The sequence below is a fragment of the Heterodontus francisci genome, chromosome 31, assembly GCF_036365525.1.
Source record: "Heterodontus francisci isolate sHetFra1 chromosome 31, sHetFra1.hap1, whole genome shotgun sequence".
Taxonomy (NCBI): Eukaryota; Metazoa; Chordata; class Chondrichthyes; order Heterodontiformes; family Heterodontidae; genus Heterodontus; species Heterodontus francisci.
Window position 1 is genome coordinate 41851151 of NC_090401.1, and position 26219 is coordinate 41877369.

At 41.5% G+C, this 26219-nt stretch overlaps 1 protein-coding gene across 8 annotated transcripts in view; it reads left to right on the plus strand.

The window, feature by feature from the left end:
• Window positions 1–26219, plus strand: part of LOC137347188 (homeobox-containing protein 1-like) — a 98142-nt gene that overhangs the window by 22214 nt on the left and 49709 nt on the right. For 2 of the 8 annotated variants that reach the window (XM_068011388.1, XM_068011389.1), the window contains exons 2-9: window positions 7238–7321; window positions 10061–10517; window positions 10939–11024; window positions 14156–14266; window positions 19614–19761; window positions 20877–20959; window positions 21917–22012; window positions 22706–22800. In XM_068011388.1, coding sequence (XP_067867489.1) covers window positions 10069–10517; window positions 10939–11024; window positions 14156–14266; window positions 19614–19761; window positions 20877–20959; window positions 21917–22012; window positions 22706–22800 — 1068 coding nt within the window. In that variant the 5' untranslated portion in view covers window positions 7238–7321; window positions 10061–10068. Of the gene's footprint in view, window positions 1–7190; window positions 7322–10060; window positions 10518–10938; window positions 11025–14155; window positions 14267–19613; window positions 19762–20876; window positions 20960–21916; window positions 22013–22705; window positions 22821–26219 lie in introns of all 8 variants that reach the window. The other 6 variants (XM_068011387.1, XM_068011390.1, XM_068011391.1 and 3 more) reach the window with 6 other exon arrangements.

Sequence of the window (26219 nt, forward strand, 5' to 3'; positions counted from 1 at the left end):
GAGAATGTGGAACTCACTAACATGGGAAGTAGTTGAGCATAATACTATAGATGCATTTAAGGGTAAGCTAGATAAGCATGTGAGGGAGAAGAGAATAAAGGGTTATGCTAATTGATTTAGATGAGGAAGGATGGAAGGAGGCTTGAGTGGAGCATAAAAGGACCGTTTGGGCCAAATGGCCTATTTCTGTGCTGTATATTCTATCTAATTCTATGAGTACTTGGGGAGCACTGTCATGTGTTAATATTTACTAGCTTCCATAATATATGTAGCAAATTCTAGAACATCATATAAGTTTAATCTAACCGTGATTAATGATTTTATTTCTTAATCCACAAATCAGCATTCCACATATCATGAATGCACATTGCCATGCTGGTTTTGAAAATGCCAAATAAAAGGCATGAGATGATAGAGAATTGCTGAACGTCCTGTCACTTCCTAATTTTAGTACCAAGATTTCCTCATGAAATTTTAATGATCCATTGGGAGTGTGGTACTCACAAAATTACTTGCATTCTTCTCTTGGCTCAGTGCAGGAACCCCAGATTTGGCCTCCACTGTCATGCTGTGTCATCTCTGGGTACCGGAACTCTGAAAGTAAGCAGTGAATTTTGTGGTGGCTATATGCAACTCTCTAAGCTGTTTATGACATTATAAATGTCTCACTCAAGGAAGCTTAAATTTATTTTTTAATTAAGATACTGCCAGATGGTCTCCCTCAGTGGCCGAATGAATGTATTCAGTGAGTAGCTAAGCCATATCAACCAAGAAAGTCCGAGGTTAGGAGGTGCAGTGGTAGGGGAGCTAAAGTTGTTCATAGTGTTTTCTCTGCGGGGGATCCCCTACAAACATTGATGCAGTCCTGTGGATTACTTGTCGTAAAATTTACAAAGGGGTGCATTGGAATGTAGTACGTGACCAGAAACCTGGCATCTTCTTGGAATGAGTTTTTTTTATGTCTACTGCTGTTTATTTACAGAAGTATTAAATAAACATAAATAAAATCAGTGCCATTGCTCTGTGCTTGTTTGATTTGCAGCTTTAACAGAATTATCCCCAGAATAAAGAAAACCAAATTAAAACTAGCGCAATGCCAGTGATGAAGATGCTAAAAGTACAATAATTGACAGCTTTTAAAACTTCAAAGATCAAATCTGTGATCACTTAATTTATGCATTTCATCAGAGTTTGGCAACAGAAGTTCAGGGAGCAGGGTTGTGTTCAACAGGGGGATTCTAAAGAGAGTGTATTGCTGTACGTCTCATCCTGAAAGACCTAGTACTATCACGCAAGCATCCACAGGGACAATGCCTATCTGAATGGCAGAGAGTCTGTCAAACCCTTCTCAAAATCTATATTGGCTTCATGATGGAGCCCCTTCCATCAGCCTTTGGTACATTATCAGGTGGTTCATTTGAGGCACAGTTCTTATTTGCTCTGTTCCTTGGTCACTACTTCATTTCTCACTCCATCGACACACCTTTAGGAGTAAAGAGCTTTGGACGTCCTGGCAGCCTGTCACAGACTCCAGTTTGAAAACCACAGAGTGAAAACTGTGAAACTATGCAAACAGCCTGAGAAGCAAACTGTCTGTGACAAATTTACAACATGGTAGCTTGTTTAGGGAATACAGTTAATAATTACTCTGTGTCTGTATATACGTTGAATCAATTCTTGTCCTATTCAGTGTAAGAAAATTGTCAGCAAAGTTTAACAAAATGTATATTGTATAAGATCTGATGCTAGAAAGAAATTCAGTAAGTTAACATGTATGCTATAGTTGTCACGCAACAAGTTAGTGTAGCGATACAGTTGTTACGACCAAGTGAGAAATGTGTCAATGGCTTTTGCTGTCTTTACCTGGTCTTATTGTAACAGGGTTTTATTTTTAAACACACTGTGTTTTCAGCTCCCCCTTTTTTTCCTTTGTTCAGGGCTTTCCAATTATAAGGCAAAGAAACCAACACACCAGGTTTTCTCAGGTTTAAAGGAGAAAAGTGAAACTTATTAAAACCTAGACTTAAACTCGAATACGGTTGACAGCAACGGATATACGACGTGCCCACGCTAGCATGCACATGCAATACACACATGCAGATAGGGACAGAAAAGAGAAGAAAAGATAAAGTGGAACAGTTTGAGGCAATATCTTGTTACTGTGCTTCGAGCTCACGGTATAGTCCTTTTGTAGGTAATTCTTGCGTTTTGTTGGGGCCCAGTATTCTGTTTATACCTTGTTCACGTAGGAGACTTTTTTCTCTTTGAAGTTCATGTGTTTTCACAAGATTCAGTTCTATGGGAAGGAGATGGGAGCAGGCAGACAGGAGAGGGTTCTGCTTCAGTTCCAGGAGCACAAGGCATTCTGAGTTCAAATTCTGTTTTTCCAATTTAAAACTCCCCGAGTTGACCAGCAGGTGGTCACATGACTGACTGGTTTGACCAGGTCTCTTCTGTGTATTGGGGCAGGGACTGGTTCCTTTGTTTCAACACTGTCTGGTACTATGCAAATGTCTTTCCAGTCAGGGGCTTGCAATTTTAAGTTTTAATGTTCATGTGGCAAAATAATGTGTGCCTCAGTTTTGGTAGGTGGGCGTTTGCCTGACACCTCCAAATCCAGGGGAATGAAATGCGATTTGAAGAAAAACGGCTCATCTCATTACAGAGTTTGAGAGAAACATAAGATACAGAAAGAAAAACCATGCATTTCTCTCATTCATTTCCATTCATTCACCAATCTTAAAGCCTATTAAAATGGTCTTTTCTGGGTGCCCGGACTGTTTTAATTTCCCCTTTTTTTTGTCAGGAGTGTTCGTAGGCGTCGGGTCTACCTGAATCCTCTGAGTCATGCAAAGACTTTTGACTTCAGGGGATGGATGGTCCCCTTTTCCTCTGACTGTGGGGGAGGAGTCTTTGTTACTCTCCCCTTTGTTCTCTGAGACACTCCTACTGTAGGTATTTGTGCAGAATTGGCTGCACTCTCCTGTAGCAATTTAACTAGGTGAGACCTCATGGTTTTTCTGCCCCCTAGGAGTCTCTCTTTGTCCCTACAGGTTCCTGTAAATGCTGTTAGCAACTCTGGTGGGGTGCTTCTAGAGTCTGCATTTACATAGGAGGATGTGCGGTCTAACATTTCACATTTTCAGGGTTGGTTGACCGGGCGGTAGTGGTTTTCATCCGGGATTCTTCCTAGACTTCCTTTAACCTGCACTCTGGGTCACTTTTTCCTCTTCTCTTTCTAAACTTCTGCCAGCCTTGTGCTTGCCTGTCCCCTTTTGTTCTCGGCGGGGGTCCCTTACAGTTCACCAGCCCTGTGCCGGAGGGTCCTCCTAACACTGGTACTGGACTTAGGGATGCAGGTTTCACTGTAGGTTGGAGTTTCCCCTCAACCTAGCACATGTGGCAACTCCTTCAGTACTCCACCACACCTTTGTGGAGTTTTGGCCAGTCAAACTTCTGTCTTATGTGGGCTTTGGTCTTTCGTATAGCAGCATGTAGAGCCACTGTAGTGTCATGGGCCCTTCTTAATATTTCTCTCCGGTACCTCTGTGGCACCGCTAACTGGTGAACTACTGTCCACTCCTTGCCCTCAGGTCTGTGAGGAGAACTCCATTTCCTCATCAGTACCTCATTCTTTAAATAGTAGCAATCAGGGATTCCCTCTGCTTCACTTCCAGACCAGGCAGCCTATGCTAACTCTCGCAATACTGGGTCGGCTCACTGAGCGTCACCTAGGGAAAATCCATTTAATTTATTCCCTGGGTCTCCTAACTTTCCAAAGAAAGTCTCGGACAGGCAGACCTCATGGTCATTTGACTGCAGTCTCCTCTGGGGGAGCTGATTTGATCATGGCCTGGCCCACTACACATTCAGGGACTCTGCAGGGGACCGTCTCCTGCCAATGCACTGTCTCTCTGACCTTCTGTGGTCTTTCTTTCACTACTGGGGGGGCTACCACCTTCACCCCTGCCAGATCATTACTAGGAACAGGTCAACCCTGTCCACCGGCAAACTAGGGACAATCCCTACAGTGACCCGGTCCCGAAACTAGGTCACATTCCAGGTGCACCCCGTGTACAGGTACAGGCATACACTGCCCTCCAATACCATTTACCACATTCTGGTGTTCATTGCACTCTCTGAGGGAAAGGTCAGGTCTTTTCCCAGTAAAAGGGATCTGGTGGCCCCTGTGTCCCTGAGAATCACTATGGGCTTGCTTGCCCCACTCGAGGGATGTGGGATTACTTTCCCTTCAGATACAAAACCGTGATAACCTTCAGGAATCCTATTAACTTTTCCTGCACTGGCCGTAGTAAGCTTCCTGAATTGCACTCTTACTGCAGTTAAAGCCATAGTTTGTTCTTTGTTTTGCATCAGGCCCTCGTCTTCACTGAGTGGGTGTGTCCTGATTAACCCTACAGGTTTCCCCCTTAGTTTCCAGCAGTCAGCTTTTAAATGCCCTGCCTTATTACAATGGAAGCACACAGGTTTCTGGGTCTCGCTCACAGCACCTTCCTTTTTGGCTGGAGGAGGGCCCCCTGTGTCTCCTGCTTTCCTTTCTCTTCCAGGACTGCCTGGGCTTCTATCACCTTCCCACCCTTTGTCCTTTCGGATTTGTGGGGGGTGATTAGGAAAGGTTCTCCCCTGGAAACTGACTTATAAATTAAAGCAAACTCATCGGCCAGAGCGGCCGCTTGCTTGGCTCCCTGAACCCACTGCTCCTCTAAATGTGTTTTTATTGAGAATGGGGGAGAATTTTTAAACGCCTCTAACAGGATTACTTCTCTGAGACTCTCATAGCTGAGCTGTATTTTTAAAACCCACAGCCACTGATCAAAAGCCAGTTGCTTGCTTCTTTCAAACTCCAGATAAGCTTAATTGGCTTGCGTTTTGAGGGTTCTAAACTTTTGGCTAGAGGCTTCGGGTGCTAATTCATATGCCCGAGGATAGCATTTTGATCAGTTCATAATTTGATGAACTCTCATCTGGCAACAAGGAATAAACCTCATGGGCTTTTCCAGTTAGTTTGCTTTGTAAGAAGACAGACCAGGTCTCTGCTGGCCATTTTAGGTACCTTGCCAGTTTCTCAAACGACACGAAAAACGCTTCCACATCTTCCTCATTGAATTTTGGAATTAATTAAGTGAGTTTTAGCAATCCTGTACCCAGCCCTGAATTGTGCTCTTCCATATTGGCCATGCTTTCACTAGGGTTACTTGTCAGCCCCTAGTTAACTCAAGTCACTTCAGCTCTCTCTCTCTTCAGATTCTTTCCGGAATATTCTTTCTCTCTCTCTCTCTCTCTCTTTCTCTTTCCTTCTCCTGTCTTTCACTCTCTCTCTCTCCTGCCTTTCATTTTCTTCACATTCCTTTTGGGAGGCTCTCTCTTTCTCCCTCTCCTGCCTCTCTCTCTCTCTGTCTCTCTTTCCATGTCTTCTAATTCAAGTTTCCTTTGTTCCAGTTGTATCTTTGCTAGCAGTACCCTGTCTGGGTCTGCTTCTAACACTGCCTCTGCCTCTTCAGATTCAAGGGAAAAATGGTTGGCCACTAGCCTTGCCATGCACAGTGATCCCACACTGCTCTGACATTTTTCTCTGCTCCTCCAGAGACAGTGCTTTTAACTTATCCCAAGTTACTTCACCCTGGCTTGGAGATAAAGCCTGGCTCGGGTATAAGATTAAAACCCGACCCGACAACAGCCATCCCGGGCCCGAGTCCTTTAATTTTTTTAAATGCCCGACCTGACCCGAACCCGACACATGTAATTGAGTTCGGTCGGGTAGCCAGGCTTTACTGTAGAGTGCGGAGTCTAGACTGCACGTTTCCCGCCTTGACCTCCTGAATGTTCATTTGATGATTACTTCCCGGAGAAAGGCAGCACTGTCCACGTCCAGTCCGAATGCTGGACCCGGAAGAGAGACCAGATCCGACCTGAACCCAACACATGTCACCTGGTCGGGTTTGGGTCAGGTAGCCACGCTTTACTTGGAGGGCTACTCACTTCAGTTACAGACATGTTAGTATTCAATCACACACAACTACAAGAAAACCTGTATTAAAACCTTGCTCTTTTTGATTGGGAACAATTTGACTTCCCACTTCCAATTTTACTCGTTCATCTGTGGGTAAAATTCCGGACGCTAGCACCCAGATTTCTGTTACGACCAGGTGAGAAATGTGTCTAGGGGTCTTTTGAGCTCCCCTTTTTTTTCCCTTGTTCATGGCTTTCCAATTATAAGGCAAAGAAACCAACACACCAGGTTTTCTCAAGTTTAAAGGAGAAAAGTGAAATTTATTAAAACTTAGACTTAAATTTGAATACGGTTGACAGCTACGGATATATGACACACCCACGCTAACATGCACACGCGATATACACATGCAGATAGGGACAGAAAAGTGAACAAGAAAAGATAAAGTTGAACAGTTTGAGGCAATATCTTGTTACTGTGCTTCGAGCTGACTGTATAGTCCTCCTGTAGGTAATTCTTGCGTTTCGTTGGGGCCCAGTATTCTGCTTAAACCTTGTTCACGTAGGAGACATTTCTTTCTTTGAGGTTCATGTGTTTTCACAAGATTCAGTTCCGTGGGAAGGTGATGGGAGCAGGCAGACAGGAGAGGGTTCTGCTTCAGTTCCAGGAGCACAAGGCATTCTGAGTTCAAATTCTGTTTTTCCAATTTAAAACTCCCCTAGTTGGCCAGCAGATGGTCAGGTGACTGATTGGTTTGACCAGGTCTCTTTTGTGTATTGGGGCAGGGACTGGTTCCTTTGTTTCAACACTGTCTGGTACTATGCAAATGTCTTTCCAGTCAGGGGCTTGCAATTTTAAGTTTTAATGTTCATCTGGCAAAATAATGTGTGCCTCAGTCTTGGCAGGTGGGCGGTTTGCCTGACACTGTATTCATACAGACTTAAGAATATTTGCAAGAAGATTACTTCTGATTGGTTTAACTTCAAAGTGGAATGTCTGTTTTTCCTGTCATCATGTTAAGACTAACTACTGTGAACCATATTCATCAAATATTTATTTCTTAGATTATAGTTTTTCCTGCAGAGATACTCTGGTAAATTTCAGCTGTCAAATTGCATGAAATTTCTAAGAAGTCCCATTTGGTCAAGGGAGAATGCAGTGGGTTTGTGGCTAGGGTCCAAGCACTTCTGGTTGTGGACTGGTCTTAAAATTTAAATAGGATTTATTTTGTTTTCCTCCTTTGTGGATTTCCCTGTGCTGCTCAAGAAGGGCCAAGAGGACAAAAGCAGATAATAATTCGAGGAGGCCCAGATGTGGAGAGTTGTAGTAACTGGAGCCCCTGCACTTCAGGTTAGTCACCCACTTTCCTCTGAAATATTTATTTTAAATTGAACCATTATAACAGTTACTGTTGGAGCATGGCCAGTGCATGCGTGGCTGCATGGTTTGGTGCATTTTGACTTCTTGTACCATGAAAAAGTGTCGTGTGGCTTGAGGGCCCACTTCAAACCAAACAGTGTACTGTAACACAGAACAGTGGCCACAGCACTAGGCAGGACAAAGCTTTCCCTCTATGTGAAGTGAGCAGTCACTGTATCACAGATACCTGAAGTCCTGGCATGTACTTTTCAAAGTAGTCATTTGAAGAATGTCACATTTGATCAGATTCTGAGTTAAAAAGAACAGTTAATGTTTGGCTCATTTTGAGATTGGTTTCCGCCCATCTCTGCCCAAGCTCATTCTGTGGATGCAGAAATTGCAAAATTTTAGAGAGTGTGTTTAGACAGTGTTGGTGGAGAAGATAATACTGCAAGTTTCAGGAGAAAGGTCCAGTTGGCAGCCAAGTCAAGACAAATAAAAAACATGCCCACATGCATATCAAATTCAGTTCCCTCCATTTGGTTACTTCTGCAATTCATTTAGAAATTTACACTTTTAGAAATGGGAGAAAATTACAAATTGAAAACTTAGTTGCTAGCTTTTACTGTAGCTGGGATTGGGGATTTGGTGAAGCAGATAATCCAGTGAGGCAACAATAGATTCAAGCCTGCATTGCTCTGCTAGACAGAACATAACACAGGTACAGAAAGTCACTTTCACTATTTGACGTTTCTCATAACCTGAGCAATAACTTAGACTTTTTTTAGGGGAAGTGCGAAAATAAAGAATCCAGTCACAATTTGAAAGTAGTAATAGAACAACCGTGTTGAATGTTAAACCAATGAAAATGGGTGTTATGTGGAATAGCTTCACAAAGCTTATTTTGAAAGGAGGCGACTGAGAGATATTTTAGATTGGTGACCAACTGGATACTGTGAGTGGGGATGTTTGTCTTGTTGTCTCCTGTTCCTATTTCCAGAGTCAATATTTAATTTAGTTTCACTGGATCTGGGCCAGTAATTACACCCTAACTGATGCATGCTAGCTGCTCTGTGCTCCACAAGGAAGAAGCTGCTTTGTTGCAGACTGCCTCCAAATACCTTTGTGAAGGTACAGGAAATATTGGAACATGGGTAGTTTCTGTTATGTTGGCAGACCAGTCACTTAAATCAAACGATTATCATGTTGTACAAGAATTCTGAAGCCTTCATTTTAAGCTCAGCACTGGGAATAGGATATCAGATAAAACAATTTTATTGGTTAGAACTTACAGGCCCCAGATATTGTGGCTGAGATTGGAAATTCACTGTGTGGAGAATTGCAGGCTATCATCTATTTTTCATTTTAAGCGTTATACACAGAGACTAATTTGTTAAGTGTTTCTGAAAGAAAATGTACCTGTTGTCAATCCCTTGGTATAAAATTTGAAGGAGTGGGGAGAGAAGTGAAGAAAAGAACCAAATCACAAGTGCACAAATTTATACAATCTGGTTACTATGTATTATTTCCCTATGTAAGAAATGGAATATTGCAGTTATACTACAGACTAATACCTGTTACAGGGACATGGAGCTGGCAGACTTGATTTATACTGCCAGCTCTGCATTGCTCTTTGTCCAGGCAAAGCAGAATTCTGTACTTGCCTGCTTACATGCTGGAGCCAGTTAATCTTAATATTCTTGGAAGAGCTGACAGGACAGATGGCTCTTTGCCAACATGTAACGATTTAAGAAATTTCCACCCTTTCTGTCTTATCTTTGACTTGCCCCACCAGAGCCTGAGAAATCCTCTGATTGGCTAAAAATGCTTTGATTTCTTCTTTTACTGCATTGCTGCCCTTCTGGAAAAAAAAGGAATGTGCACATTGATTTTTAGTTTGCTTTATGATTTTCTTTCATTCCCGCCACATCCCCACCTTCCTGTTTGTTCAGACTGTTCATCCCGATCTGGTTTAAAAAACTGATTTTGCACTGGTTTTAGTCTTGCTGCAGCTGAAGTGGTGTGAGACTGCCTCTTAAAAGTGGACTTGCACCATTTGCCAGAATGCAATATGTCTAACGTTATTATACTGCACTTCTTTCACTGAGGCAAAGCTGAGATACTTGACATTGATATAAAATGCCTTGTGTAACTCTCCAGTCGGCTTAGCTGGTAAAGGCAAAGTGTTGCTGAGGCATATAGAACTGAAGATTTACATTTCAAAGGCTCCCTCAGATTAAGTACTAAATAATACAGACCAAAAGGCCCCAGTTTTAATTCCTGTTCTATGCTGAGTTAGCTGATCTCAACCAGGCTAGTGGCATTGAGTGCCACAACTGGCTTCAGTGTTCATGGGTTAGGAGGGGAAAGTTAATTAGTGTTCCTGCTCCTGATTACTATCCAATAACCCACCCGTGCTAGAAAATTTAAGTTGTGCACGTCAGCTGAGGATAGAGTGGGGTTGGGCTGCAATGCCCTGCAGTGGCAAAGAGACTGACAGCATTCCTTGTCCCGACTCAGATATGCAGAATATCCACTAGCGTGAGGTGATTGTACCCATGGAGTGATAAAACCAGCAGGAGTCAACAAATTAGGAAGAGAAGGATGAAAAAAAAAATTGCTGAATGTAAATGTTTGATTTGGAAGAATGAAAATAATGTAGTTATTGGGCATCCACAGGCTCAGTATTTCTATCTGATCACTGATTTGTTATCTTTTTCTTCTTTGCAGATGACATCATGTCTTACTACAATGATGAGCCCCGATACACTATTGAACAAATTGATCTTCTCCAGCGCCTGCGCCGATCAGGAATGACCAAACACGAAATTATTCATGCACTTGAAACAATGGAACGGCTCGACCAAGAACAAAATGAAAAATTTGTTCGGCGACCCAACTACAGCAGTAACTATGGCAACAATGTTTCAGCATCCTCTTCAACTGCTTCTGCTGCTACACAGACTCAAAGTATAGCGCAATCACCGTCACCTAGTAATAGCTACGACACATCGCCTCCACCCTACAATGCAAGCCACACAGGGCGAGAAAGCACTGCAAGTGAGAGACTTGTTGCCAGCGGAACACTGTCTCCGCGGTATCAGAACAGTGGGAGTCAGAGGTCATATAGTTTTGACACAGGAGATGATGATGCAGACTTGGAGGAGAAAGTGGAGGAGTACATGAGGTAATGCGGAAAGTCCATGTAGTTATATAGGTTTTGAGGACTGTTACAGGATTTCGTACTTCCTAGCTGTTAGAAGGTCATGGATTGAGTTGCATTCATCCATCTTAATCTGAGTTTTGTCATTTCTTGGCTAGATACTTAGAGGGATTGTAATGCAGAAAGAGGTGTTACTACTTTAGGGATAGAGAAAAAAAAATAAGATGTTGTCTGAATTGCACCTCTTGTTGTCCAATGTAGGGGCAGGGTTGGTGGTGGCAGTGTATTAGAAGGAATCCATGAACAGAACCAGCTTGGTTACCAGCTGCAGGGAACCAGATCGGGATGAACAGTCTGAACAAACAGGAAGGTGGGGATGCGGCGGGAAGGAAAGAAAATAATAAAGCAAACTAAAAATCAATGAGCATATTCCCTTTTCTTCCAGAAGGGACAGCAATGCAGTAAAAGAAGAAATCAAAGCATTTTTAGCCAATCGGAGGATTTCTCAGGCTGTGGTGGGGCAAGTCACAGGTAAGACAGAAAGGGTGGAAATTTCTTATGAGGTCAGTTATTCTTTAAATTATTGTATTATCTGTGCTTTGTACTGTTCCTGAAATCAGGCATAAAATTAAATCACAATAAAATATTTGCCTATCTTGGGCCTAAGGTACCCTGTTGTCAGTTTCTAATTAAACCCCCTGACTTGAGGATCCTCAGTTTTTCTCTTTCATTGATAAGTAAGCTGTGGACATTAGGACAGCTTCATATTGTGCTCAGCCAATAAGAGGGTATGTGTGGTGTTGAGCGAGATGGTTTGTGTCAGTTTTTCCCAATCGCTGCAAAGCATCTTGCTTATTGAGCTGTCTCTAAGGAATTAGAAAAATTAGCACAAATACTGCTTGTGAATTTATATATATATAATATATATAGTATATATTTACACTTATTATCAGATCTCCTGTAGTTCATAGATTGGCAGGTACTTGTAAATTCCTGGCTTCAGGTTAGAGGAAAGCAGCACATAATAATTATCCTTCTTTCTCTTTTTAAAAAATTATTTCATGTTTTAGATATGAGAGCTGAAGTGTTACTGTGGGCAACAAAGTAGATGTCATAGAGTAATTTATTTATTTACGGCATAGAAGGAGGCCATTTGGGCCAGAGTGCTGGCTTTCTGCGGACCAAAGCAATTAGTCCCACTCCCTCGATCCCCGTAGGCCTGCAAGTTTATTTCCTTCAAGTGCCCATCCAACTTCCTTTTGAGACTTACCTATCTGTATTAGTGGATCTCATTTGATATTGCTCACAGTAAGCTGGAGCATACAGTCTATCTTCTCTTGTCTTCATGTTGCCTTTACTCTCTATGCCTTCTGCCATTTTTTCATTCCTTTCTGCGCAAGGTGATATGGTGAGATGAGGCAAGTGGCTACTCAGCATTGCAGGTAACACTTTCCTGTGATAAATGCAAGGAAAATGCAACCTGCAATCCTCAGTGTCCCTCTTCCCATCCACACCCTTTTGCTCTTGCTTCCTCCCCACCCCTTTACTTGCATTCCCTCCTCTATCCCTTCCCTTTCGTGCTATCCCATCCCTTTACGCTACCTCAGTGCACCCAACATCTCTCTTTCCCCTACTGTGTTTATAATGCTGTAAGCACCTTAAAAAGAAATTATGGTTACTTCGCATGACAATTTAAAAAAGTTTTAACCTGAAACCTCAAGGAAGCAATAGTGTGATTTCAGGTTTCCAGTAAAGTTAACCCAACTAGTATGGCAGCAGGTTGAACCCTAAGGTTATAATAATTCGGGGAAACTGGACAGTTGAGTCTATGTATTAATTAGACTAGTAAGATAGAATTCGAACTGTTACAACTGAGCTGGGAGGAGTGCACTGTTTGTCTAGTTCCACTTCTCCACAGGTCACAACATGTATTTGAACTTTTTCCCAGTTACCAATACAGTCAATTATAGACTCTATTTTTATCCCAGTATATAATGCACCAACCAGGTTTCTTTAATAAATGACAAAGTTATCAGTTTATTATAAAACAAGTCTTAACCAGTAACAAAGCAAAGCATTAATACACAGATTGAAATATGAAAATTCCTTTTTACCTTAGACACACACACACACACCAGTTAACTAAAAGAAAAAGATTTTCTTTTTTAGAGCTCTATTACAGAAAAACAGGCAAAAAAGAATACTTTGGCCAAATGCTTGCTAATTCTTGAAGAAAAAAGAGAAAATATGGAAAGATGTCAGATGTCCTTTTTTCCGGTTTGGCATCCCAAATATGCGTAGACTGCTGTCACTGAGAACTTCCTAGAACAGTTCTTTTCGGGCGACGTTGAAGATCAGTTTGGGCAGGCTTTCCAGGAGAATTGCAGCAACAGGGGTTTCAGTTTTTTTCTTATACTTGCTTCTCATGGCTTTTTAAAGAGATGGAAAACCTGGCAGGCTTTTTCAAAGAGCTGGAACAGGCTGAGTTGGGGTTTGTCCTTGGCAGGTTGATTCTTTAACTCCTTTTCAAAACTCTGTCCAAAGCGAAACCATAAACATCTCAGGAGTCAAGCCTCCTGAGCCCTATAAATCTTGACCTGTCACTTCTCTGTAAACATCTACCCCGTCAAAAAAGCCCCCTGCTGGGTATTTATCTGAAAACAGGTGCCTTCCAGTAACTATTGTTTAGAAGCCAAGTCCAACAGACCTTCTGATGACCTCTTTTTAAAAAAAAGTGTCCAGCATCCAAGGAATCCTTTTTTTCAGTATGAAAACACAAGTTCTCAAAGCTTAACCATAAAAAAATAGAAGCACTCATAACAAAACACTGAAAACATTTTCATTTTGTCAAAGGCTGAAACTTTATTTTTGCTGTATTTTCTTTCCATTCTCTCATTCTTCCCTCTAACGATGTTATATTGTTGATTTACCCCTCTTCCTTTCCTTCCATTTCCCGTGCATATTAAACAGTATTGCTTGCTGTTGCACCTTGCACTCAGACACAGATCCAGTGCTAACGAGAAGGTGTGCTGTGTCAGCCTCACTTGTGCTCTTGTATCATTTTATTATTACTGTGTTTATTGAATGGAATTCATAGCATATGAGAGTGATGATAGGATGGGAAAGTGCTTTTAATACAGAGGCGTGACAGTGGACTCTTGGGTGAAGTGGTGGATGGATTGGATGTTGAGATTGCAGCCACCTGACAGTCAGGGAAATACCTCCAGTACTGCTTATGGCCCTAACTGGCCGTATGGACATTTATTAAGATTAGCCCTGCAGTTTAGTGTCAGTCTTTATGCAGCGGGTTGTTGGAGCATGGAATGCTTTGCCTTAGGGTTTGATTAAGCAGAGATAATTGCATCTTTTATGAGGAAATTGGTTAAATACAGGGCTGTGGAGAACAAGAGAGAGAGTGAGAGAGCATAACAGCAGGACTAGTTTTGGATTACTCAAGCAAAGAGCTGGCACAGATACAATAGGGTTAATTGCATCCTTCTGAGCTGTAAACTTCAGTAGTTTGAGTGTGAGCTGCAAAGTGTTTTGGGATCCAGGAGGAATGTTTTATGTACATTCTGCAAGGAAATAAATAGAAATATTAACCTTTGTAGCTTCAGTTATTTATGAAATCCTGATTAACATTTGTATTTTCTTTAATACAGGTATTAGCCAAAGCTATATATCCCAGTGGCTGTTGCAGCAGGGTCTTGATATGAGTGAGCCCAAGAAGAGGGCATTTTATAGATGGTACCTTCTGGAAAAAAATAGTCCAGGTGAGCAACATTCTGATAAGGATTCTGTAGGGTTAAAAAAGGAGTCAATGTCGTGTATGTAAAAAGACCTTCAATTTTTAAATTTTTCTGGTTGAGCTTCCAATAAACATCAAGTACTAATGACAAATAATTCTTAGCCTGGAAGAACAAATGAACTTGTCATCGTTTGGAAACAGAATTAAAACCTGCACTAACTGTGCCTAAAGCAGAATGTTTCAACCAGTCTGTTTGTTTCAGAGGATGTGTCTGTCAAGCTCCTCAGTAACTCCACCAAGCCAATTCCCTTGAGATCATCAATGCTCACTGTTTAAACATTAACAAAAAACACAAATAGAATAAAGTAGAAAAGTGGTACAAGTACCACGATTGGCCTCAGTGCATCTACATTAAAAGTCGTGTGATAAATACCATACCCAGGTGGCATTCTGTAAATTAAATGGGGAGACGGTGGTATAGTGGTAATGTTGCTGGACTTGCAATCCAGAGGCCTAGGCTAATGCCTTGGGGACATGGGTTCAAATGCTACCATGGCAGCTGGTGGAATTTAAATCTAATTAATAAAAAAAAATCTGGAATTGAAAGCTCGTCTCAGTAATGGCACCATTACTATCATTGCTGTTAAAAACCCGTCTGGTTCACTAATGTCCTTTAGGGAAGGAAATCTGCCGTCTATACCTGGTCTGGCCTACGTGTGATTCCAGACCCACAGCAATGTGGTTGACTCTGAACTGACCTCTGAAATGGCCTAGCAAGCCACTCAGTTCAAGGACAATTAGGGATGGGCAACAAATGCTGGCCTGCCAGTGACACCCACATTCCATGAAAAAAAAAACAAAGCAGACATAGTTCAATAGAAATTTCAGCAAAATTGTAAAATTTAGAACAAACAAAGGCAATATTTGCAGCAACTAGACTATAATTTTGTACTAAAATGGTTCCTCACAACACTGAATTTATTGTTACAGGCTGCAGCAAATCTTTTCCTCCTCAAAACACATCTGCACAATCCAACATTCTTTGCATACCATTTTCATAACCAGCGATGGTCAAATGGGAAAGGAAGGCCTCCTATTAATACCCCATCCCTAAAATTGGATGCCAGAATTTTCTTTCACCTCTACCCCTCTCCCAGGGGTGTAGTGCTTCGCCCACCATTTAGCTCCTGCTATATACAAATGACAGTGGGTGGGCAGGACTTGATCCAATGTCATATTTCCCTCTCCCTGTCCCAGTTTTGCCTTGTAGAAACAACAGGTCTATGTGTAAGGCATTTGGATTATTTTGGTAGTGGGCACTGAGAAATGAGTATGATTACAGGGGCTGACCATGCTTCTATATATAAATTACGAGAAAGAGAATGGTAAAGGAGAATGTGGGCATATTATTAAAGACAGATGCAGGTAAGACTATAATGGACATTGAGAAAATGGTGGACTTGTTAAATGAGTACTTTGTATCCATTTTCACAGTGGAGGAAGAGAACAAAATACCAGCGGTACAAGGATACCTAAAAATAAGTCAAAGAGAGGAACTTAATGAATTTATTTTAAGTTTAAAAAAGGTAATGGAAAAAATAATGGGACTTAAGACAGACAAATCTCCATTAACCTAATGGTTTCCACTCTAGGGTATGAAAAGCACTAGGTGAGGAAATTGCAGATCTGTTAGTCATACCTTTTCCAAAGCTCTTTAGATCAAGAATTGTGCCTTTGTATTGGAAAATTATAACTATTGCTCCATTTAAGAAGGGAGGAGGGGAGAAACCAGGTAACTACAGACCCATCAGGTTAACATAATTTGTGTTGAAGTTGCTGGATCTTATCAATAACAGAGTGACTGAGGACTTGGACAAGTATGAGCTGATCAAAGACAGTCAGCATGATTTGTGAAAGGTAGTTGATGTCTGACTAATCTAGTTGAATTTTTTGAGGAGATCACTAGTATGGTGAATATGGGAGTGACTATGGATGTTGTCGATATGGATTTCTAGAAGGCATTTGATAAGGTTCCACACAAGACTGTTAGCAAAACTGAAAGTGCACGGAAATGAAGGCAACCTTATGGCAAGGAATCGGAATTGATTGGGAAGTAAGAGACGGAGTAGAGAATGTTCTCTGATTCTCAGAATGTAACAAGTGATGTTCCCCAGATATCTGTACTGGGACCTCAGCTTTGCAACCACCTATAATAATAATAGTCAGTTTTTGTCTGTCCGGACTGTTTTGATTGGGCAGTTTAAGGGGCACATCTACTGGTCGGTTTATTTGGTGGGTGGTGCCTGGTATATGCAGAGGCATGTGGGGCACATGGAGGGCTGGAGCATCTGATGCACCTGCAGCTGCCAACGGTTGGTGGTCGTGCCATTGTTGGGTCGGGGGGTCTCGTGAAGAACAAAAGCAGTGGAATCTAAGGCAAGCCCAACATCAGTTACCCTGGCTGGAAAAGTTGTTTCTGTGAGGGATGGGATGAAACTGATGGGAGGGACAGGGATGGCAAGAGTGGGATGGGGATGGCATGGGAGGGGTGGATGAGGTGATGAAATTGGTTAAGTGTGGCAAAATGGCAGGGACATTTATTTGATACAACTAATATTCGAACGCTATTCTTTGTGCTAAAAATAAAGATTCGGTAGATTTGAATGAAAAATTTTCGAAAAGCTGTCAGGTGAATTAAAAGAATACATTAGTGTTGATTCTATAGATGAAGATGATAACAGTCTATGCCCTGCAGAGTTTCTACACAGTCTAACTCCAATGGGCATGTCACAAACATAGACTCAAGGAAGGAGCAGTTATAATTTTGTTATGAAACTTGAATTCTAAACGAGGACTTTGTAATGGGCCAAGATTGGTAGTTAGGAAGTCATTTTCTTTGTTGATAAATGCTGAAATTATAACAAGCAGATTTCAAGGAACTTGTGTGTTTATTCCTCAAATAATATTGAGCACATCAGATGATGGGTGGCACAGTGGCGCAGTGGTTAGCACCGCAGCCTCACAGCTCCAGCGACCCGGGTTCGATTCTGGGTACTGCCTGTGCGGAGTTTGCAAGTTCTCCCTGTGACCGTGTGGGCTTTCGCCGGGTGCTCGGTTTCCTCCCACATGCCAAAGACTTGCAGGTTGATAGGTAAAATTGGCCATTATAAATTGCCCTTAGTATAGGTAGGTGGTAGGGGATTTGAGGGAAGGTGGGGATGTGGTAGGAATATGGGATTAATGTAGGATTAGTATAAATGGGTGGTTGATGGTCAGCACAGACTCGGTGGGCCGAAGGGCCTGTTTCAGTGCTGTATCTCTAAATAAACAAATAAACCTGCCCTTTCAACTCAGGAGAAAACAGTTCCGAATTAGACCTACATATTTTATGACTATAAACAAGTCACCAGGCCAGACTTTTGACAAAATTTATATTTATATTCCTAGGCCTGTTTTTACACATGGACAGCTTTATGTAGCTTTATCCAGAGTGAGAAGTTTTGATTCTGTTAAAGTCTTTGGTGAAAGAATAACTAGAAATCCTGTATTTAAAGAAGTAATAAAGATACTAATTTGATCGTCAGTGTTTTGCAGTATATATTACTGATGGATGAAGGAGTAGAGAATTATATATCCAAGTCTGCAGGCTATACTAAATTAGGAGGCACAGTAAGTTGTGTAGATGGAACGAACATAGTCTAAGGGAGTGGGCAAAAATATGTCAGATGTAGGCCAATATGAGCTAGTATGAGGTCATCCACTTTGGATCCGAGAAAAACACATTAGAATATTTTCTTAATGGTGAGAGTAGGAGCTGTGGAGGAGCAAACAAATTTAGGTGACCATGTACACAGATCATTAAAAGCTAATATACAGGTACAAAAAGCAATTAAAAAGACTAACACCTTAGAAATAATATTTTTGGCTGTCGAGGGAGTACAGCACAGATTCATCAGAATGATAGCAGGACTCAAAGGGTAAAATTATGAAGGCAAGTTGCATAAAATAAGTTTGTATTCACGAGATTTTAGATGGTTGAGGAGTGATATTATCGAGGGCTTTAAAATGATAAAGGAATTCAATAGGGTAGAGACAGATAAATTATTTCTGTGGTAGGGAAATCCAGAACAAGGGGGTATAATCTTAAATTTAGAGCTTGGCCATTTAGGAGTAAAATCAGGAGGCACACAAAGGTTAGTGGAAATTTAGGATTTATTTTTGGTTAAAAGGCTGTGGATGCTGGGACAATTGATATTTTCAAGACGAAGATTGATAAGATTTTTGTTTGGTAAGGGTATCAAGGGATATGGAGCAAAGGCAGGGAAATGGAGTTGAGGTACATGTCAGCTGTGATCAAACTGAATAGCAGGACAGGCTTGAGAGGCTAAATGGCCTACTCCTGTTACATTATTCTTCACTTTCTGGTGTTATTTTGCTCCTTCCTGCTTCTTCCCATTAACACTATTTGAAACAAAGCAATGTTTAGGAGAATTCACCATTTTACTGAGTTTTTTAGTCTCCCTCTTTAAGCACCTTCAGTAAATGAACCATTACAGCTGTACAGCATGTCCCTTCTGCACAGTGCTGGGTTCCCAGTGGAAGATGCACATAGTGCTGGAAGCTCACCCTGAATACATATGTGGGACAGAGTTACAGTGGGCTCAGGCTGGCAGCTGAAAATCTGCCCCTCTACCACCACTGATGATGAAAATACCTGTATTAATTTGAAAAAACTACATGTAAGTTATGGTACGAAAGGGCTAATTCCTTGATTCACACTCCCATGCTCTCTGTGAGCACAGATTGAGAAATTGGGGCTACATCTGACCTGTGTTCTTTCAAACACAGTTTCTCTACATAGGAATGTTGAAATAACCCTTATATGTCCTGCACAAACAGCAAACTGCAAAGACCTTCATTGGTCAATCAGTGTTATCTCAGACTATTCTGAGACAGTAGCAGAGGGTAAAACACTGGAAACAAATACATCCACTTAGAGACTGTAGCCTCACGTAAAAATACAAATCATTTGTTAATTGTGCAAACAAAATCACATCCTGCTTCACAATGTGAAATAAGCATATTGTTAATATTTAAAAGAAAAAATATGTTGGAGGTTTGCATTTGAATCAGTATTTTTGTTTACCTGTAACCACAGTTTATTTTACATTCCTTCTTCACGGATACAGCTTTACAAATTTTCCCTATATCTAATTCAACTATCTCCCACCCACGTGGAAAAAGTTCGAAATAATATGTGGCCTTGGGACTTGAGTTTAATGCAAAGCTTAATGAAAAAGCAAATCATTTTCTAATAAAATCGACATGAATATTACCTTCCATCAATATAGTTTATATTTTTGCCCATTTAGGTGCTACTTTAAGTATGAGGCCAGTTTCAACCACAACAACAGAGGACCCTGAGTGGCGGTCAAATGTCAGCCCAGTGACAGGAAACTTTCGTCTCCGAAGGGGAAGTAGATTTACCTGGCGCAAAGAGTGCCTGTCTGTGATGGAAAGGTTGGTAGGAGGAAGGGTAATATTCATTTCAAAAACTTGTTCACACCAGTACACATTTGGTTTGTGTTCCCAGATTGGGGTGGGCTGGAGGTGAATGAAAATAAGTTACCAGTTGCCAATCAGCAAGCCTGGTGCATTATTGCATATTTGGAACTACAGTGAATATAGGCTTGGATTTTGTTATGGTAGCCTTCGCTGACTCTTGTCCAGATTTCCATATGAGAGTAACAAATGGAATGAGGTATTAAAGGGTTGGCACTACCCAGGGAATCATGGAACAATATGTGGCATTTATCACCAAAAGAGGAGAGCTGAGAGGGAAATATAGAGGGAAAGATTATAAAATAGTGCAACCAGCCAGCAGAATCTAGCTGGAAATTACCATGATGGCAGCTGTATGCATCATGTGTCTGACTGAGATGCTGGCTTTCATGACACCTTGCTAATACCAATCCTTTCGGCTCAGCTACCAGTTGGCTTTTTTGTAATGAGATTCTATCACTTTATACATTTAAAGATAAATAATCAGAGCATTGCTGTAAAACACCAAACCTTACTTGCACTGGAGACTGAAGGAGGGTTTCTAGGAGGAATGCTGGTCAGAGTACCATAGTCACCGTCTACTGTTCATTATTCAAGCCTCGGAATTCTTACTTACCAGGACAGCCAGCTGAGAGCTCAATGGTGACTGCACTGATCATAGGTTGAGCTTTAGCCCATAATATCATATCCAGCTGATAATACTTAACCTTTAGAGTTAAAGTGGAACCTGATTTTACATAAGAGTGACTTAAAACATTTTTATACTCCTCTGCTCATTGCAGTAGTTTAAATACAAAATAACAATGTATAATAGCTTGTACAAGTTGATAATTGTACTTTGAAAGTCTGACAGCATCTGTGGAGAGAGAAACAGAGTTGACCTCTCACCTCGATGACCCTTCATCAGTCAGTCTGATGAAGGGTCATTGTCCTGAAATGTTAACTCTGTTTCTCTCTCCAAAGATGCTGCCAGACCTGCTGAGAACTTCTAGCATTTTCTGTTTTTATTTTAGATTTTCAGCATCCACAGTATTTTGCTGTCATAATTGTACTTTGATTTCAATGCCTTACAGTTATTTTGGTGAAAATCAGTATCCAGATGAGGCAAAGCGCGAGGAAATTGCAAATGCCTGTAATACAGTCATACAGAAACCGGGTAAGTAGTGCTTGGGATCATTAATGGGTTGGTGATATATTGTAAAAACAAGAAATCCATGACAAAAAGTCTAGAAGTACTTGGTTTATGTTACCAGATGTTGCAAACCCTGTTAAAATACAGAACAGTATTCCTTATTAGTGAAAATTTGGTTAGTGCAGCATCATCTGTATTGAGCACTTTGCAAAGCCTCTTGTATAGTATTTAAATTTCAAACTCTGTATACTTCCAAATGTGGTACACAACTTGTTTGTTGGATAAATTATAAAATCAGCATGTTGGAAAAAATATTGTTAAATCTGTGCGTTATTACTAAGCAGCCAGGATCTTAAGCTATGAAACTTCTAGACAAAAACCAGAGAGACTGTAACAGAAAAGCTGCAATTAAATATCTTTTAAATGATTGAGTGATTTTAAAATTATTCTTTGCTCCAAAAAAAATTACATTCTCAAACACAGATATTGTAGAATATAGCGATTATGGAATGAAAAGTAAGCAGTCATTTAAAATGTACTGTATTGGGGAATTAAGAACAGGAAAGCCTGGACAAGACTTTCAATCAAGCTGCCACCCTCAATTCCCCAATACAATAGATTTTAAATGGATGCCCATTGAGAACAAAAATGACTGGCCAACACTGTTATTCAAACTCAGTTCCCCAATACTTTATAGGCTGTTATCTCAAATTGATCAATTTCTCCTGCAGATCAAGCCTCTACTTTTTAAGAAAAAATTCTTTGCAACTTTTAATGAATTCTTGTCCAGCTCGGATAATTGAGAACTTTTTATCATTGGTGATACATTAGTGGGGAAGCTGTTGTTAGCTGGAAAGTGATGCAGATACTAAAAACATATAAAAAGTGGTACCAGATAATTATTGTACTAAATTTGCATATATGTATGATGAAGTATTTTTAAATTTAGTAAGTTTTCCTGCATATTCTTTATTCACACAGGTAAAAAGTTATCAGAGTTTGAACGAGTTACCCCTCTGAAAGTGTATAACTGGTTTGCCAATCGTCGGAAGGAGATGAAGAGAAGAGCAAACATAGGTAAGGCTATTGAAACCTCTGCAGGAATGATTTTTGTTTATTTACAGGATATAGAATACTTGCTTCACAACTACACAGTTGCAGATTTTGAATATCTGGTTGTTTGCAATTCAGTTTCTAGTCACTGCTACTTCCAGCAGCTCTCCGCTGATCTTTACATGAAACATCATAGTCCAGCAGGCCAAAATTCAGACATTCAGCTCGCAGTGCTGAAAACACAGCTGTATTAACCAAATGTGGGGTAGGACAGATGTCATTCTGTCTGTAGTCAACTCCATCCTACTAAAAGTGACCACGTGGCAGTAAGTGTTTCTGCTTAGTGGTACACTTAATTTTTGTAAACCTTTTAAAATAAGTCAATAATGAATGTATTTCTTCTGAAATTAAATAGAATATTATAAGTAGAATTGAGGCTCACCAGTGAAGACATACTGAATAGAAGGTCCTAGGTTCCACCTTCAGTCTGCCCTGCCTTATCTAATTTCAGCCAAGGTGACAGTAAAGGCACATGATTGGTCTCAGCATCCTTGGGCTTTGGAGGAGAATATCATCCAGAGCTTCTACTCATGATTGCTATCTAATGACCCCTGCTGAAAACCATATTTGTGTGTACAGCATTGGGCTTGCTTTTAAAATGTACACAATGTAGGTTGTTTAAGTTTAGTTAGTTTCTGATCAATCTTCTTTTCAAAGAAGCAGCAATCCTGGAGAGTCATGGGATTGATGTGCAGAGTCCTGGTGGACATTCCAATAGTGACGACATTGAGGGCAACGACTACTGTGAGCAAGTGAGTCACGACTATTAGAGGTTAGAACTACAAAAGTTACTTCTTTAAATCTCCTTTTTTTCTCTCTAACAGGTGTGTTGAATAAATATATATGTTAGAAACTCAGAATTTATCAACTTCTAGTCTATGTCATCTAACAGCCATTTGTCAGATGACAGACTGAAGGTTTTCAGTATAGACAACTTAAGGTTAGATCTAAATCATTCATTTGATGGTAGATGCATGAGTTCTGCAGGGCTTCACTACAGTGTTCTTAAAGACAACTTCACTGTACTGTTATTGGTTCATGTAGCTCATTAAAGCATCCCAGTTCAAGTAGTTGCTGGCTTATGTGACATGGCAATGAGGAAAGAGGGAGTTGTGGAAGGGCATTTGTAGGAGGAACTGAGAAATTAGACAAGTTTTTTTGAAAACTTTTGAGATAATTTGGTTATAATGGGAGTGTACATTTTTTTGGAACAGAAATACAGGGTGGTGTGCAATTCTAAAATCCAGTGAAACAGAGCAGTAAAATGGTGGCATCCAGAGCTCAGCAAGACTCTTGACTTGTAGTTATTAGCTTTAGAGAGGCTTTGGCTAAGGCCTGGGAGAAAGTTGCATGTTTATCCTTATGGATAGGGAACCTGAAAGAGTGGCATTAAAAAAATGTAAGTTGAAAACCAGTTGTGGTAAGCAACAAACGTCAGTCTCATCAGGAACATGATGAATTGAGAAATACTAACGCAGCCACAGACCAGGAATAAAACCTGGGACGTTTTGGTTTCTGTTGTTTAGTACCATTATGGCACAGTCAACTTAAGATTCAAGCTTAATATTCCTGCTTCTGATCACTACTAAGTGACCTCCTATCAAAAGTGAATATCAAGTGAAAGCAAGATCTGGCAGGGATATGATGCCTTCCATGGTAAAATAGTCTTCTAATTTTTCTTCTTTGGCCTCCTTATCGCGAAAGACAATGGGTAAGTGCCTGGAGGTGGTCAGTGGTGTGTGGAGCAGCGCCTGGAGTGGCTATAAAGGCCAATTCTAGAGTGACAGGCTCTTCCACAGGTGCTGCAGAAAAATTTGTTTGTCGGGGCTGTTACACAGTGGGCTCTCCCCTTGCGCTTTTGTCTTTTTTCCTGCCAACTGCTAAGTCTCTTCGACTCGCCACACTTTAGCCCCGCCTTTATGGCTGCCCGCCAGCTCTGGCGGACGCTGGCAACTGACTCCCACGACTTGTGATCAATGTCACAGGACTTCATGTCGCGTTTGCAGACGTCTTTAAAGCGGAGACATGGACGGCCGGTGGGTCTGATACCAGTGGCGAGCTTGCTGTACAATGTGTTTTTGGGGATCCTGCCATCTTCCATGCGGCTCACATGGCCAAGCCATCTCAAGCGCCGCTGACTCAGTAGTGTGTATAAGCTGGGGATGTTGGCCGTCTCGAGGACTTCTGTGTTGGAGATACAGTCCTGCCACCTGATGCCAAGTATTCTCCGGAGGCAGCGAAGATGGAATGAATTGAGACGTCGCTCTTGGCTGACATACGTTGTCCAGGCCTCGCTGCCATAGAGCAAGGTACTGAGGACACAGGCTTGATACACTCGGACTTTTGTGTTCCGTGTCCGTGCGCCATTTTCCCACACTCTCTTGGCCAGTCTGGACATAGCAGTGGCAGCCTTTCTCATGCGCCTGTTGATTTTTGCATCTAGAGACAGGTGATAGTTGAGCCTAGGTAGGTGAACTCTTGAACCACTTCCAGAGCGTGGTCGCCGATATTGATGGATGGAGCATTTCTGACGTCCTGCTCCATGATGTTCATTTTCTTGAGGCTGATGGTTAGGCCAAATTCATTGCAGGCAGCCGCAAACCTGTCGATGAGACTCTGCAGGCACTCTTCAGTGTGAGATGTTAAAGCAGCATCGTCAGCAAAGAGGAGTTCCCTGATGAGGACTTTCCGTACTTTGGTCTTCGCTCTTAGACGGGCAAGGTTGAACAACCTGCCCCCTGATCTTGTGTGGAGGAAAATTCCTTCTTCAGAAGACCTGAACGCATGTGAAAGCAGCAGGGAGAAGAAAATCCCAAAAAGTGTGGGTGCGAGAACACAGCCCTGTTTCACACCACTCAGGATAGGAAAGGGGTCTGATGAGGTGCAGCCATGTTGAATTGTGCCTTTCATATTGTCATGGAATGAGGTGATGATACTTTGTAGCTTTGGTGGACATCCAATCTTTTCTAGTAGTCTGAAGAGACGACGTCTGCTGACGAGGTCAAAGGCTTTGGTGAGATCAATGAAAGCACAGATCAATGAAATACTCACAGCTTATGTTCACATCTAACAAATGGCAACTGTAATGGTAGAATACTAGACTAGCAATTCAGAGTATGAGTTCAAATCCCGCCATGGAAAATTATGAAACTGGATTCATTAAATCTGCTAATTTATAAGATGGCACCAGAAAAATTATGATAAAAGCTGTTGAATTGTTCTTCAGGGAAGGGAATTTGTCAGCAATACTTGTTCACACCAACTCGTGTCTCCAGTCTTGCATTACGTGATTGATTGTTAATGGTCTCTGTGCAACTAAGGATGGGCAATAAATACTGCCTGGCAAGTGTTGCCCACAATCTGCACCCATAGGCCAGCACATTTAGAAGAGAATATTCAGGTTGGAGGATGCTGAAAAGAGACCATGGCCGGAATTTTACGCCCCCTGGGACCTGAGACGCCCCACTTCCCCCCAAACGACCACCCTTGCCTCGCCAGCTTGCGACCAATTCCCATGGCGAGGAAAACTAAAGGCCTGCTTGGGTCTGCAAAAAAAAACCCGACCCAGCCCGAGTCCTTCCATTTTTTTCCCACGCCCGACCCGACCTGACCGTCAGTTAACTTATCTTCTGTTTTTCACTTTGTTGCTGATCTGCACAAGCTTAAAAGAACTGTAACAAAACCACTTTTCTAGCTCAAAAATTAAATTAACATTGGAGCCACTTATAGAGTCATAGAGAGATACAGCACTGAAACAGGCCCTTCGGCCCACCGAGTCTGTGCTGACCAACAACCGCCTATTTATACTAATCCTACATTAATTCAATTTTCCCTACCACATCCCCACTATTCTCCTACCACCTGTCTACGCTAAGGGCAATTTACAATGGCCAATTTACCTAGCAACCTGCAAGTCTTTGGCTGTGGGAGGAAACCGGAGCACCCGGCGAAAACCCACACGGTCACAGGGAGAACTTGCAAACTCCGCACAGGCAGTACCCAGAACCGAACCCGGGTCGCTGGAGCTGTGAGGCTGCAGTGCTAACCACTGCGCCATTATCTGTGATAGAATGTGTCCAACGCGAGCCCGAATGCTGGACCCGGAAGTGCAACCCGAATCGACCCGAACCCGACACATGTTGGACGTCACAGTGGATTTGGTACTGGGTAA